Source organism: Panulirus ornatus, chromosome 40, assembly GCF_036320965.1.
Source record: "Panulirus ornatus isolate Po-2019 chromosome 40, ASM3632096v1, whole genome shotgun sequence".
Classification (NCBI taxonomy): Eukaryota; Metazoa; Arthropoda; class Malacostraca; order Decapoda; family Palinuridae; genus Panulirus; species Panulirus ornatus.
Genome location: NC_092263.1, coordinates 10,177,043 through 10,194,017, shown reverse-complemented (window position 1 = coordinate 10,194,017; position 16,975 = coordinate 10,177,043). Strand labels below are relative to the sequence as shown.

The 16,975-nt window shown below is 44.6% G+C and overlaps 1 protein-coding gene across 1 annotated transcript; it reads right to left on the bottom strand.

Moving 5' to 3' along the window:
• Positions 1 to 4,030: 4,030 nt before the first annotated feature.
• Positions 4,031 to 13,196, bottom strand: LOC139761364 (uncharacterized). The gene is made up of 3 exons (XM_071685466.1): positions 13,068 to 13,196; positions 6,292 to 6,488; positions 4,031 to 4,684 (listed from the first exon to the last, which is right to left on the bottom strand). Coding segments are annotated over exons 1-3 (348 nt in total). The 5' UTR covers positions 13,070 to 13,196; the 3' UTR covers positions 4,031 to 4,535.
• Between the last annotated feature and the right edge of the window lie 3,779 nt (positions 13,197 to 16,975).

The following is a 16,975-nucleotide window of genomic DNA, read 5'->3' as shown; positions in this document are numbered from 1 at the left end:
CCCACATGTCCCAGCAGCTATCCATCATCATCGTCCCACATGTCCCACAGTATCCATCATCGTCCCACATGTCCCAGCAGTATCCCACATCGTCCCCACATGTCCCAGCAGTATCCATCCATCGTCCCACATGTCCCAGCAGTATCCATCATCGTCCCCACATGTCCCAGCAGTATCCATCATCGTCCCACATGTCCCAGCAGTATCCATCATCATCGTCCCACATGTCCCAGCATATCCATCATCGTCCCACATGTCCCAGCAGTATCCATCATCGTCCCACATGTCCCAGCAGTATCCATCATCGTCCCACATGTCCCAGCAGTATCCATCTCGTCCCACATGTCCCAGCATATCCATATCGTCCCACATGTCCCAGCAGTATCCTTCATCGTCCCACATGTCCCAGCAGTATCCATCATCGTCCCACATGTCCCAGCAGTACCATCATCGCCCACATGTCCCAGCAGTATCCACCATCGTCCCACATGTCCCAGCATATCCACCCTCGTCCCACATGTCCCAGCAGTATCCATCATCGTCCCACATGTCCCAGCAGTATCCATCATCGTCCCACATGTCCCTAGCAGTATCCATCATCGTCCCACATGTCCCAGCAGTATCCACCATCGTCCCACATGTCCCAGCAGTATCCACCATCGTCCCACATGTCAGTATCCATCATCGTCCCACATGTCCCAGCAGTATCCATCATCGTCCCACATGTCCCAGCAGTATCCATCATCGTCCCACATGTCCCAGCAGTATCCATCATCGTCCCACATGTCCCAGCAGTATCCATCATCGTCCCACATGTCCCAGCAGTATCCATCATCGTCCCACATGTCCCAGCAGTATCCATCATCGTCCCACATGTCCCAGCAGTATCCATCATCGTCCCACATGTCCCAGCAGTATCCATCATCGTCCCACATGTCCCAGCAGTATCCATCATCGTCCCACATGTCCCAGCAGTATCCACCATCGTCCCACATGTCCCAGCAGTATCCATCATCGTCCCACATGTCCCAGCAGTATCCACCATCGTCCCACATGTCCCAGCAGTATCCATCATCGTCCCACATGTCCCAGCAGTATCCATCATCGTCCCACATGTCCCAGCAGTATCCATCATCGTCCCACATGTCCCAGCAGTATCCATCATCGTCCCACATGTCCCAGCAGTATCCATCATCGTCCCACATGTCCCAGCAGTATCCATCATCGTCCCACATGTCCCAGCAGTATCCACCATCGTCCCACATGTCCCAGCAGTATCCATCATCGTCCCACATGTCCCAGCAGTATCCATCATCGTCCCACATGTCCCAGCAGTATCCATCATCGTCCCACATGTCCCAGCAGTATCCACCATCGTCCCACATGTCCCAGCAGTATCCATCATCGTCCACATGTCCCAGCAGTATCCATCATCGTCCCACATGTCCCAGCAGTATCCACCATCGTCCCACATGTCCCAGCAGTATCCATCATCGTCCCACATGTCCCAGCAGTATCCACCATCGTCCCACATGTCCCAGCAGTATCCACCATCGTCCCACATGTCCCAGCAGTATCCATCATCGTCCCACATGTCCCAGCAGTATCCATCATCGTCCCACAGTCCCAGCAGTATCCATCATCGTCCCACATGTCCCAGCAGTATCCACCCTCGTCCCACATGTCCCAGCAGTATCCATCATCGTCCCACATGTCCCAGCAGTATCCACCATCGTCCCACATGTCCCAGCAGTATCCATCATCGTCCCACATGTCCCAGCAGTATCCACCATCGTCCCACATGTCCCAGCAGTATCCACCATCATCGTCCCACATGTCCCAGCAGTATCCATCATCGTCCCACATGTCCCAGCAGTATCCATCATCGTCCCACATGTCCCAGCAGTATCCATCATCGTCCCACATGTCCCAGCAGTATCCACCATCGTCCCACATGTCCCAGCAGTATCCACCATCATCGTCCCACATGTCCCAGCAGTATCCATCATCGTCCCACATGTCCCAGCAGTATCCACCATCGTCCCACATGTCCCAGCAGTATCCATCATCGTCCCACATGTCCCAGCAGTATCCACCACCGTCCCACATGTCCCAGCAGTATCCATCATCGTCCCACATGTCCCAGCAGTATCCATCATCGTCCCACATGTCCCAGCAGTATCCATCATCGTCCCACATGTCCCAGCAGTATCCATCATCGTCCCACATGTCCCAGCAGTATCCATCATCGTCCCACATGTCCCAGCAGTATCCACCATCGTCCCACATGTCCCAGCAGTATCCATCATCGTCCCACATGTCCCAGCAGTATCCATCATCGTCCCACATGTCCCAGCAGTATCCATCATCGTCCCACATGTCCCAGCAGTATCCACCATCGTCCCACATGTCCCAGCAGTATCCATCATCGTCCCACATGTCCCAGCAGTATCCATCATCGTCCCACATGTCCCAGCAGTATCCACCATCGTCCCACATGTCCCAGCAGTATCCATCATCGTCCCACATGTCCCAGCAGTATCCATCATCGTCCCACATGTCCCAGCAGTATCCACCATCGTCCCACATGTCCCAGCAGTATCCATCATCGTCCCACATGTCCCAGCAGTATCCACCATCGTCCCACATGTCCCAGCAGTATCCATCATCGTCCCACATGTCCCAGCAATATCCACCATCGTCCCACATGTCCCAGCAGTATCCACCCTCGTCCCACATGTCCCAGCAGTATCCACCATCGTCCCACATGTGGGACAGGTACAAGACAGATGGTGGTAGACATACATCACAGCCGTATTATGCATAGGATGTATCATACAACAGTAATTATACATCCAATACAACAGTGTCTCCTGATGTATCATACAACAGTAATTATACATTCCGATACGACAGTGTCTCCTGATGTATCATACAACAGTAATTATACATTTTGATACAACAGTGTCTCCTGATGTATCATACAACAGTAATTATACATTCCGATACGGCAGTGTCTCCTGATGTATCATACAACAGTAATTATACATTTTGATACAACAGTGTCTCCTGATGTTAATTATGCCTTACATGTCAAGGCGAAAATTCTGGGAGCCTTGAAGAATGTGTGGAAGTCGAGAACATTATCTCGGAAAGCAAAAATGGGTATGTTTGAAGGAATAGTGGTTCCAACAATGTTGTATGGTTGCGAGGCGTGGGCTATGGATAGAGTTGTGCGCAGGAGGATGGATGTGCTGGAAATGAGATGTTTGAGGACAATGTGTGGTGTGAGGTGGTTTGATCGAGTAAGTAATGTAAGGGTAAGAGAGATGTGTGGAAATAAAAAGAGCGTGGTTGAGAGAGCAGAAGAGGGTGTTTTGAAATGGTTTGGTCACATGGAGAGAATGAGTGAGGAAAGATTGACCAAGAGGATATATGTGTCGGAGGTGGAGGGAACGAGGAGAAGAGGGAGACCAAATTGGAGGTGGAAAGATGGAGTGAAAAAGATTTTGTGTGATCGGGGCCTGAACACGCAGGAGGGTGAAAGGAGGGCAAGGAATAGAGTGAATTGGAGCGATGTGGTATACCGGGGTTGACGTGCTGTCAGTGGATTGAATCAGGGCATGTGAAGCGTCTGGGGTAAACCATGGAAAGCTGTGTAGGTATGTATATTTGCGTGTGTGGACGTATGTATATACATGTGTATGGGGGTGGGTTGGGCCATTTCTTTCGTCTGTTTCCTTGCGCTACCTCGCAAACGCGGGAGACAGCGACAAAGCAAAAAAAAAAAAAAAAAAAAAAAAAAAAATGTCAAGGGTGCTCAAGGGTCGTACTGTCGTGCTTAAAGGGTCGTACTGTCGTGCCCATATGTCGTACCATGATACTCGAAGGGTCGTACTGTCGTGCTCAAGGGTCGTACCATGATACTCAAAGGGTCGTACTGTCGTGCTCAAGGGTCGTACCGTCATGTCGTACCCAAGGGTCGTACTCTTGGAGGCAAACATGTGGTGTAGGGAATAAAAGGCAAGTATAATTAAGCTGACAATATATATATATATATATATACATATACATATACATTTCAGACATTTTCCGGCCTATACATCATATATCAAACTTAGAACATCACAAATCGTGTCTTACAAACACACTGACACCTTTGTTATAATACATCAAATTCCACAACCAAATCTATATATATATATATATATATATATATATATATATATATATATATATATATATATATATATATATATATATAAACATTATAGAAAAAGAAGAATTGGAAAGAAAGGAAGAAAGAAAGACAGGAGGCGGGGGAAAGATGATATAGAAATAAATAGAGGCAAGTGTAGTGATGTGCGACTATGATATGAATATAATAGACAGGAATTGACCATCACGACGTGAGCAAGGTCCTTCCCTGCTGGGGGAGGAGGTGCATGACCACGTGAGCAAGGTCCTTCCCTGCTGGGGGAGGAGGAGGAGGGCAAGCAAGACGGTGTGTGGTGGTTGGAGTTTTTGCTGAGTCGTTAACACGACACCGAGCTCGTCAATGTAGTTCGAAGGAAATCGTATTCATTTGGGTATTTCGATTCGACAACGGGCAAGAAGTTGTTCACCAACTGCTTCTGCTGGTCCGAGCACGTGAGGCAACCCTCTACAACAAGGTGCATATCCCCTAGAAATAAAAGGAGACGGAAGGGGGTTAAATTACCTTGTGGCCATTGTTGTCCCTCCGCCTGTGTAGTAATACACACGACAGACATGTACGTTTTTATATAAGACACACACACACACATATATGCAAACAGACACATACACAAACACACACACACACACACATATATATATATGGATGGATGGGGTTGTTAGGGAGGTGTATGCAAGAGCTTTGGAAAGAGGGGCAAGTATGCAATCTGTTGTGGATGAGAGAGCTTGGGAAGTGAGTCAGTTGTTGTTAGCTGATGATACAGCGCTGGTGGCTGATTCATGTGAGAAACTGCAGAAGCTGGTGACCGAGTTTGGTAAAGTGTGTGAAAGAAGAAAGCTGAGAGTAAATGTGAATGAGAGCAAGGTTATTAGGTACAGTAGGGTTGAGGGTCAAGTCAATTGGGAGGTAAGTTTGAATGGAGAAAAACTGGAGGATGTAAAGTGTTTTAGATATCTGGGAGTGGATCTGGCAGCGGATGGAACCATGGAAGCGGAAGTGAATCATAGGGTGGGGGAAGGGGCGAAAGTTCTGGGAGCGTTGAAGAATGTGTGGAAGTCGAGAACATTATCTCGGAAAGCAAAAATGGGTATGTTTGAAGGAATAGTGGTTCCAACAATGTTATACGGTTGCGAGGCGTGGGCTATGGATAGAGTTGTGCGCAGGAGGATGGATGTGCTGGAAATGAGATGTTTGAGGACAATGTGTGGTGTGAGGTGGTTTGATCGAGTAAGTAACGTAAGGGTAAGAGAGATGTGTGGAAATAAAAAGAGCGTGGTTGAGAGAGCAGAAGAGGGTGTTTTGAAATGGTTTGGTCATATAGAAAGTTCTGTGGGGCCTGGATGTGGAAAGGGAGCTGTGGTTTCGGTGCATTATTACATGACAGCTAGAGACTGAGTGTGAACGAATGGGGCCTTTGTTGTCTTTTCCTAGCGCTACCTCGCACACATGAGGGGGGAGGGGGATGGTATTCCATGTGTGGCGAGGTGGCGATGGGAATAAATAAAGGCAGACAGTATGAATTATGTACATGTGTATATATGTATATGTCTGTGTGTGTATATATATGTATACGTTGAAATGTATAGGTATGTATATTTGCGTGTGTGGACGTGTATGTATATACATATGTATGTGGGTGGGTTGGGCCATTTCTTTCGTCTGTTTCCTTGCGCTACGTCGCTAACGCGGGAAACAGCGACAAAGCAAAATAAATCAAATAGAAATATATATTTTCCATACTATTCGCCATTTCCCGCGTAAGCGAGGTAGCGTTAAGAACAGAGGACTGAGCCTTTGATGGAATATCCTCACTTGGCCCCTTCCTCTGCTCTCTCCCCTTATATATACATATATATATATATATATATATATATATATATATATATATATATATATATATATATATATACATTTCATATAGGCTTTTACGTCAGGGGAGGAAACGGGGTGTCAAGGGGAGTCGCTCAGGATGGGATATGGGATCGTCAACCAATGGACTGGGAAGGGAGGAGGGCGGAGGAGGAGGAGGAGGAGGAGGAGGAGGAGGAGGAAGGGCGCATGCGCGTGCCACTTACTCATGATGGCCAAGCTGAGCGGGCGACAGTCGGCGATCTCGCAGCGGACGCAGCTGACCAGCTCCGGCATGAAGGTGTCGTCGTTGATGTTCTGCTGCAGCTCCTCCTTGGTGAAGTCCACCAGGCTCTTCTGGCCGGCCACCAAGGTCACCACCAGCAGCAGGAGGAAGGTCGTGGTCGTCTTCATCATCATCCACCTGTCCGTACCACAAGATGATGACGTTAATGATGGCCATGTAAATAACCACACAATTACATTAATGATGGCCATGTAAATAACCACATAATTACATTAATGATGGCCATGTAAATAACCACACAATTACATTAATGATGGCCATGTAAATAACCACACAATTACATTAATGATGGCCATGTAAATAACCACATAATTACATTAATGATGGCCATGTAAATAACCACACAATTACATTAATGATGGCCATGTAAATAACCACACAATTACATTAATGATGGCCATGTAAATAACCACACAATTACATTAATGATGGCCATGTAAATAACCACACAATTACATTAATGATGGCCATGTAAATAACCACACAATTACATTAATGATGGCCATGTAAATAACCACATAATTACATTAATGATGGCCATGTAAATAACCACACAATTACATTAATGATGGCCATGTAAATAACCACACAATTACATTAATGATGGCCATGTAAATAACCACACAATTACATTAATGATGGCCATGTAAATAACCACACAATTACATTAATGATGGCCATGTAAATAACCACATAATTACATTAATGATGGCCATGTAAATAACCACACAATTACATTAATGATGGCCATGTAAATAACCACACAATTACATTAATGATGGCCATGTAAATAACCACACAATTACATTAATGATGGCTATGTAAATAACCACACAATTACATTAATGATGGCCATGTAAATAACCACACAATTACATTAATGATGGCCATGTAAATAACCACACAATTACATTAATGATGGCTATGTAAATAACCACACAATTACATTAATGATGGCCATGTAAATAACCACACAATTACATTAATGATGGCCATGTAAATAACCACACAATTACATTAATGATGGCCATGTAAATAACCACACAATTACATTAATGATGGCCATGTAAATAACCACACAATTACATTAATGATGGCCATGTAAATAACCACATAATTACATTAATGATGGCCATGTAAATAACCACACAATTACATTAATGATGGCCATGTAAATAACCACACAATTACATTAATGATGGCCATGTAAATAACCACACAATTACATTAATGATGGCTATGTAAATAACCACACAATTACATTAATGATGGCCATGTAAATAACCACACAATTACATTAATGATGGCCATGTAAATAACCACACAAATACATTAATGATGGCCATGTAAATAACCACATAATTACATTAATGATGGCCATGTAAATAACCACACAAATACATTAATGATGGCCATGTAAATAACCACATAATTACATTAATGATGGCCATGTAAATAACCACACAAATACATTAATGATGGTCATGTAAATAACCACATAATTACATTAATGATGGCCATGTAAATAACCACATAATTACATTAATGATGGCCATGTAAATATTGATGACTGACACCAGGCAGACCCAACCTGGAGTGGTGTCTTTTGACCGATGGGGGGGTTTGGTCATCATGCACCCCCCCCCCACAAAGCCTGGAGTGGCAGATGGATCACCTGGGTCATCGGGGCACAGACCCACAACGGGCCACCACCACCACCACCGAAGACCCACCACCCCGACCCCGCTGGCTCTGCCGAAACATTGTCGCTACACCACACTTGGGCAGAGACCCCACCACACACCCCATACACACACACACACACACGCCATACACACCCCCACCCCACACACACACACACACACACACACACACCCCATACACACCCCCACCCCACACACACACACACATACACACACACACCCCATACACACCCCCACCCCACACACACACCCAATACACACACACACACACCCCATACACATCCATACACCCCCCACACACACACACACGCCATACACATCCATACACACCCCCAACCCCACGCAAACACACACACACACACCCCATACACATCCATACACACCCCCACCCCACACACGCACCCCATACACATCTATACACACCCCCACCCCACACACACACACACACACGCCCCATACACCCCCCCATACACACACCATACACACCCCCACCCCATACACATCCATACACACCCCCACCCCTCCCCCTACACACACACATACACACACATCCCGACCCCCCCCCCCAGGGAAACACTGCTGTAACTCAGTTAACTGTCAGAACACCTGTAACTTACACTCGTGTACCTGGCCAGTTACGAGCACCTAACGACCCCTCCCCCCACCACTTGAACACCACTGTGTAGGGCGAGGCTGGCTGGCTGCCACTGCACCTGTGTGCCAACACCTTACTTACCCTACCCTACACCCCACCATACCCCACACTGCCTCATGGAAGTAACACTGTACCTCCTGTAACTTGATGATGATGGTGGTGATGTGTGTCATGCACTGAAACGCGACAGCTGTAACCTACTCCTAGGTTGAGGGGGGGGGGGGGGCGCCCTTCCTTCTGGTTCCCTGGGCCCATCTGTCACGCTTCTGTATCGTCCATGTACTGTACCCGCTGTAACCCTCTCTGTATTTGCCTCCACCTACCCGCGCCCCTCCCAGTTACTGTCACCCTCTCTACTTGCCTCCACCTTGCCCAGCTCAATAAGACGATTACATACACAGGTCGTCAATGTATACTGAAGACCCTAGCTTTGATATATATATATATACTATGTTACAACGTATATACATAATCCCGAATCGTCGTCGATGAAACAAATATACCAGTTAACACGTCTCTCAACATCTTGATGAATATACACGCTGGTATGTTCATGTTATGTTCCAACCTTCTTATATATATATATATATATATATATATATATATATATATATATATATATATATATATATATATATATTGGAAAGGATCACAATTTTGCGCGGGATCAAGATATTCCTATGAGTCCACTGGGAAAATGAAACACTATAAGTTCCTAAGTGCACTTTCGTGTCATAATCACATCATCATCAGGGGAGACACAAGAGAGAAATATAACAGTCATTGGATATACATCGAAGAGACGAAGCTAGGACGCCATTGGGTAAACATGTGATTGTTCAAGACATATCATGTTTACCAAATGGCGTCCTAGCTTCGTGTCTTCGATGTATATCAACTGACTTATATTTCTCTCTTGTGTCTCCCCTGATGATGTGATTATTACACGAAAGTGCACTTGGCAACTTATCGTGTTTCATTTTCCCCGTGGACTCATAGGAATATATATATATATATATATATATATATATATATATATATATATATATATATATATATATATATATATATATATATATCCCTGGGGAAAAGTGAGAAAGAATATTTCCTACGTATTTCCTGCGTGTCGTAAACGACTAAAGGGGACGGGAGCGGGAGGCTAGAAACCCTCCCCTCCTTGTATTTCAACTTCTAAAAGGGGAAACAGAAGAAGGAGTCACGCGGGGAGTGCTCATCCTCCTCGAAGGCTCAGACTGGGGTGTCTAAATGTGTGTGAATGTAATCAAGATGAGAAGAAAGGAGAGATAGGTAGTATGTTTGAGGAAAGGAACCTGGATGTTTTCGCTCCGAGTGAAACGAAGCTCAATGGTAAAGGGGAAGAGTGGTTTGAAAAAGTCTTGGGAGTAAAGTCAGGGGTTGGTGAGAGGACAAGGGCTCAGGAAGGAGTAGCACTACTCCTGAAGCAGGAGTTGTGGGAGTGTGTGATAGAGTGAAGAAAGTAACTAGATTGATATGGGTAGAACTGAAAGTGGATGGAGAGAGATGGGTGATTATTGGTGCATATGCACCTGGGCAAGAGAAGAAAGGTCATGAGAGGCAAGTGTTTTGGGAGCAACTGAGTGAGTGTGTTAGTAGTTTTGATTTACGAGACCGGGTTATAGTGATGGGTGATTTGAATGCGAAGGTGAGTAATGTGGCAGGTGAGGGTATAATTGGTGTACATGGGGTATTCAGTGTTGTAAATGGAAATGGTGAAGAGCTTGTAGATTTGTGTGCTGCAAAAAGACTGGTGATTGGGAATACCTGGTTTAAAAAGAGATATACATAAGTATACGTATGTGAGTAGGAGAAATGGTCAAAGGGCATTACTGGATTACGTTTTAATAGATAGGCGTGTAAAAGAGAGACTTTTGGATGCTAATGTAGAGAGGGGCAGTTGGTAAGATGTCTAACCACTATCTTGTGGAGGCGAAGGTGAAGATTTGTAGAGGTTTTCAAAAAAGAAGACAAAATGTTGGGGTGAAGAGAATGGTGAGAGTAAGTGAGCTTGGAAAGGAGACTTGTGCAAGGAAGTACCAGGAGAGATTAAGCGTAGAATGGAAAAACGGCGAAAACAAATGATGTTAGGGGAGTGGGTGAGGAATGGGATGTATTTAGGGAAGCAGTGATGGCTTGCGCAAAAGATGCTTGTGGCATGAGAAGCGTGGGAGGTGGACAGATTAGAAAGGGTAGTGAGTGGTGGGATGAAGAAGTAAAGTTGTTAGTGAAAGAGAAGATATAGGCATTTGGACGGCACTTACAAGGAGTGCAAATGACTGGGAGGTGTATAAAGGAAAGCGGCAGGAGGTCAGGAGGAAAATCCAAGGGTTGGAAAAAAAAGGGGGGGGCAAATGAGAGTAGGGGTGAGAGTATCAGTGAACATTAAGAAGAATAAAAAGATGTTTCGGAAGGAGGGAAATAACGTGCGCAAGACAAGAGAACAAATGGGAACATCGGTGATGGGGGCAAGTGATAACAGGTTGTGATGAAGCGAGGAGATGGAGTGAGTATTTTGAAAGTCTGATGAATGCGTTTGATGACAGAGTGGCAGATGTAAGATGTTTTGGTCGGGGTGGTGTGCGAAGTGAGTGTGTCAGGGAGAATGGTTTGGTTGAGAGAGAGGTGGTGAAAGCCTTGCGGATGATAAAATCCGGCAAGGTGGCGGGTTTGGATGGTACTACAGTTGAAGTTATTAAGATAGGGGGTGACTGTGTTGTTGACTGGTTGGTGAGGATATTCAATGTACGTATGGATCATGGTGAGGTGCCTGAGGATTGGCGGAATGCATTTATAGTGCTACTGTACAAAGGCAAATGGGATAAAAGTGAGTGTTCAAACTACAAAGGCATACGTTTGTTGAGTATTCCTGGTAAATTATATGGAAGGGTATTGATTGAGAAGGTGAAGGAATGTACAGAGCATCAGACTGGGGAAGAGCAGTGTGGTTTCAGAAGTGGTAGAGGATGTGTGGATCAGGTGTTTGCTTTGAAGAATGTATGTGAGAAATACTTAGAAAAGCAAATGGATTTGTATGTAGCATTTATGGATCTGGAGAAGGCATCTGGTAGGGTTGACAGAGATGCTTTGTTTGACAGAGATGCTTTGTGGAAGGTATTAAGAGTATATGGTGTGGAAGGTAAGTTTTTAGAAGCAGAGAAAAGTTTTTATTGAGGATGTAAGGCATATGTACGAGTAGGAAGAGAGGAAAGTGATTGGTTCTCAGTGAAAGTCGATCTGCGGCAGGGGTGTGTGATGTTTCCATGGTTGTTTATTTATGGATGGGGTGTTAGGGAGGTAAATGCAAGAGTTTTGGAGAGAGAGGAGACAATACGCAGTCTGTTGGGAATGAGAAGGCATGGGAAGTGAGTCAGTTGTTGTTCGTTGATGACAGAGCACCAGTGGTTGATTCGTGTGAGAAACTGCAGAAGTTGGTGAGTGAATCTGAAAATATGTGTGAAAGGAGAAAGCTGAAAGTAAATGTGAATAAGAGCAAGTTTATTAGGTTTAGCAGGGTTGAGGGACAAGTTAGTTGGGAGGTAAGTTTGAATGGAGAAAAACTAGAGGAAGTGAAGTGTTTTAGATATCTGGGAATGGATTTGGCAGCGAATGGAACAATGGAAGCGGAAGTGAGTCACAGGGTGGGGGAGGGGGCGAAGGTTCTGGGGAGCATTGAAGAATGTGTGGAAGTCGAGAACATTATCTCGGAAAGCAAAAATGGGTATGTGTGAAGGAATAGTGGTTCCAACAATGTTATATGGTTGCGAGGCGTGGGCTATAGATAGAGTTGTGCGGAGGAGAGTGGATGTGCTGGAAATGAGATGTTTGAGGACAATATGTGGTAAGAGGTGGTTTGATCGAATAAGTAATGAAAGGGTAAGAAAGATGTGTGGTAATACAAAGAGTGAGGTTGAGAGAGCAGAAGAGGATGTTTTGAAATGGTTTGGTCACATGGAGAGAATGAGTGAGGAAAGATTGACCAAGAGGATATATGTGTCAGAGGTGGAGGGAACAAAAAGTGGGAGACTAAATTGGAGGTGGAAGGATGGAGTGAAAAAGATTTTGAGTGATTGGGGCATGATATATATATATATATATATATATATATATATATATATATATATATATATATATATACAAAATAAAGCTTAAGGTCTCCAGAGCTTTCCATTTTCTCCAATGGCCACAGCCGAGCTTCATACAGTGTACAGGCGAGTGTAATGATTGCTAGTGTCGACAGGAACGGAGGGTAAAGCATGAAGTGAAGGTGTGGTGACGTAATGCACAGCAAATGGTACTCACATTGCTCTTCTTGTGCTTGAAGTCTGGTGACTACGTAAGTGGGCTCCCAGGCGACTGGAGGTGCGTGTCCAGCCGGGTCGCGGCCTTTATATACCCGCGGACCCGCTGGACTTGGTGGTTGCCAGTTGTCACCAGATATTACTCACACCCTCGCCAACTGGCCCTTTTCATTTCCTCTTCATTTCGTATTTGGGCGGATATTTCACGAGGATTATATAAGTCGAAACGTTTGTAATTTGTCAAAGCAAGAAACAGAGAAGGGGGCCAAGCGAGGGTATTCCCTCTGAGGCTCAGTCCACTGTTCATAACGCTACCTTACTAACGCGGGAAATGGCGAATATGATATATATGTATTCACAGACATACGAGTATGTTTAAAAAAAACACACTGGCAACCACCACAAGCCCTTCGAACTGTTTCCCTCACTGTTGCTGTGGCATTCTGCAAACATTCATCCCCGCCACACTCTCTCTCTCTCTCTCTCTCTCTCTCTCTCTCTCTCTCTCTCTCTCTGTCTCTCTCTCTGTCTCTCTCTCTCTCTCTCTCTCTCTCTCTCTCTCTCTCTCTCTCTCTCTGTGCCAGGCCAAGCAAGAGGTCTACACAGTTAGACTTTTATCTGCCAGAGGGTTTCGAGCAAGACGTCTTCCGCCATAATAAACACAACAACAGGTTTTTGGGGTGTATGTGTGTGTTGTTCTGTCAGTCTGTCTGTCTGTTTCCACCAACTGTTCCTGCACTCGTGACACATCACTGCCTCCACCACCGTGGCACACACACACACACACACCCGTCACAATGTCTCCACGCCTCTCATGTAACCTAACCAACTCTAACCAAACCTAAGCCTTAACTTGAGCTACATTTCTCCCCTCTGTCGATGCAGTTTCTCCTCACCACTTCTTCTGACCTTAGCTAACCCTAACCTAACCTACTCTAACATAGCGATAGCCTAACCTAACCTAACCTAACCATAACCTAACCTACTCTAACATAGCGATAGCCTAACCTACTCTAACTTAACCAGAGCCTAACCTACTCTAACTTAACCACACCTAATCTTCTCTAACTTAACCATAGCCTAACCTACTCTAACCTAACCTAACCTAACCTACTCTAACTTAACCACACCTAATCTACTGTACTTAACAATATTCTAACCTGCTCTAACTTAACCATAACCTAATCTACTCTAACTTAACCAGAGCCTAACCTACTCTAACTTAACCACACCTAATCTTCTCTAACTTAACCAGAGCCTAACCTGCTCTAACTTAACCACACCTAATCTTCTCTAACTTAACCAGAGCCTAACCTACTCTATATTAACCACACCTAATCTTCTCTAACTTAACCAGAGCCTAACCTACTCTAACTTAACCATACCTAATCTACTCTAACTTAACCAGAGCCTAACCTACTCTAACTTAATCACACCTAATCTTCTCTAACTTCCCATAGCCTAACCGGCTCTAACTTACCACACCTAATCTTCTTCTAACTTAACCAGAGCCTAACCGACTCTAACTTAACCACACATAATCTTCTCTAACTTAACCAGAGCCAAACCTACTCTAACTTAACCACACCTAATCTACTCAACTTAACAATATTCAAACCTGCTCTAACTTAACCATAACCTAATCTACTGCAACGTAACCATAGCCTAATTTACTCTAACTTAACCATAGCCTTATCTACTCTAACTTAACCGTAGCCTAATCTACCTTAACCATAGCCTAACCTAACCTAGCCTAACCTAACCTAGCCTAACCTAGCCTAACCTAACCTAACCCAACCTAACCTAACCTAACCTAGCCTAACCTAACCTAACCTAACCTAGCCTAGCCTAACCTAACCTAACCTAACCTAACCTAGCCTAACCTAACCTAACCTAACCTAGCCTAGCCTAGCCTAACCTAACCTAACCTAACCTACCCTAACCTAACCTACCCTAACCTAACCTAGCCTAGCCTAACCTAACCTAACCTAACCTAGCCTAACCTAACCTAACCTACCCTAACCTAACCTAACCTAACCTAACCTACCCTAACCTAACCTAACCTAACCTAAGCTAGCCTAACCTAACCTAACCTAACCTAACCTACCCTAACCTGACCTAACCTACCCTAACCTAACCTAACCTAACCTAACCTACCCTAACCTAACCTAACCTAACCTAGCCTAAGCTAGCCTAACCTAACCTAACCTAACCTAACCTAACCTACCCTAACCTAACCTAACCTAACCTAACCTAACCTACCCTAACCTAACCTAGCCTAACCTAACCTAACCTAACCTAACCTACCCTAACCTAACCTAACCTAACCTACCCTAACCTAACCTAACCTACCCTAACCTAACCTAACCTAAGCTAGCCTAACCTAACCTAACCTAACCTACCCTAACCTAACCTAACCTAACCTACCCTAACCTAACCTAACCTAACCTAACCTACCCTAACCTAACCTAACCTAACCTAACCTAACCTATTCTAACAACAGCCAAATCTACTCTACCCAAGGGGTTCCCAAAATTGTGAATCTGTCGACCTTTTTTTTTTTTTTTTTTTTTTCCAAAAGAAGGAACAGAGAAGAGGTCCAGGTGAGGATATTCCCTCAAAGGCCCAGTCCTCTGTTCTTAACGCTACCTCGCTATCGCGGGAAATAGCGAATAGTATGAAAAAAAAAAAAAAAAAAAAAAAAATATATATATATATATATATATATATATATATATATATATATATATATATATATATATATATATTATCCCTGGGGGATAGGGGATTAAGAATACTTCCCACGTATTCCCTGCGTGTCGTAGAAGGCGACTAAAAGGGGAGGGAGCGGGGGTCTGGAAATCCTCCCCTCTCTTTTTTTTTTTTTTCCCCAAAAGAAGGAACAGAAGGGGGCCAGGTGAGGATATTCCAAAAAAGGCCCAGTCCTCTGTTCTTAACGCTACCTCGCTAACGCGGGAGATGGCGAATAGTTTAAAAGAAAAGAAGAAAAAAGATATATATATATATATATATATATATATATATATATATATATATATATATATATATATATATATATATATATATATATGGCGTCCTAGCTTCGTCTCTTCGATGTATATCAACTGAGTTATATTTCTCTATTGTGTCTCCCCAGATGATGTGATCATCACACGAAAGTGCACTTGGGAACTTATCGTGTTTCATTTCCCCGTGGTTTCGGTGCATTACACATGACAGCTAGAGACTGAGTGTGAACGAATGTGGCCTTTTTTGTCTTTTCCTAGCGCTACCACGCGCGCGGGGGGCGGGGGGAAGGTGTCATTTCATGTGTGGCGGGGTCACAGTTGAGAGACCATCCTCCCCCCATGGAAGGGTCTCTGCTAGTCGACCAGCGGGGGAGGTCTGCGGAAGACCTGCCCGCCTTGGCTGGTCCTCCAGCAGGCGTGGACTGACATGGTCTCTTGTTGCCGCCAGACTTTCACTTCCACAGGTCGACTTTTCCCCCCTCCTTCCTCCCACCTCCTGTACCTACCCTCCATCACCTCAGCATTGTCACCCAGTGAACTACCATCTCCATTAATCACCTACGGTAACTAATGACACCATTGAGGTCATCCATGGGGCACCACCATTATCAGAACCATTTGTATACCACTGTGGTAAATGGTGCCTCACACTTATCTACCATTGGCTAAGACGACTCTTTCTTATTGAGCGACCACTGCAATTCATCTTCCATTCTTTCTATTATACTAAGGAATCTTATCTTCGTTATAATGATCACATGTCAGGACCGGTTTTAAGTTTGACAAGACTTACGTCTAACATAGATCTACAAGAATTGATATGATATATGAGGATTTATTCCTCTAATTTGGGTATCACGTTTCCAGGATACAGTCTTTG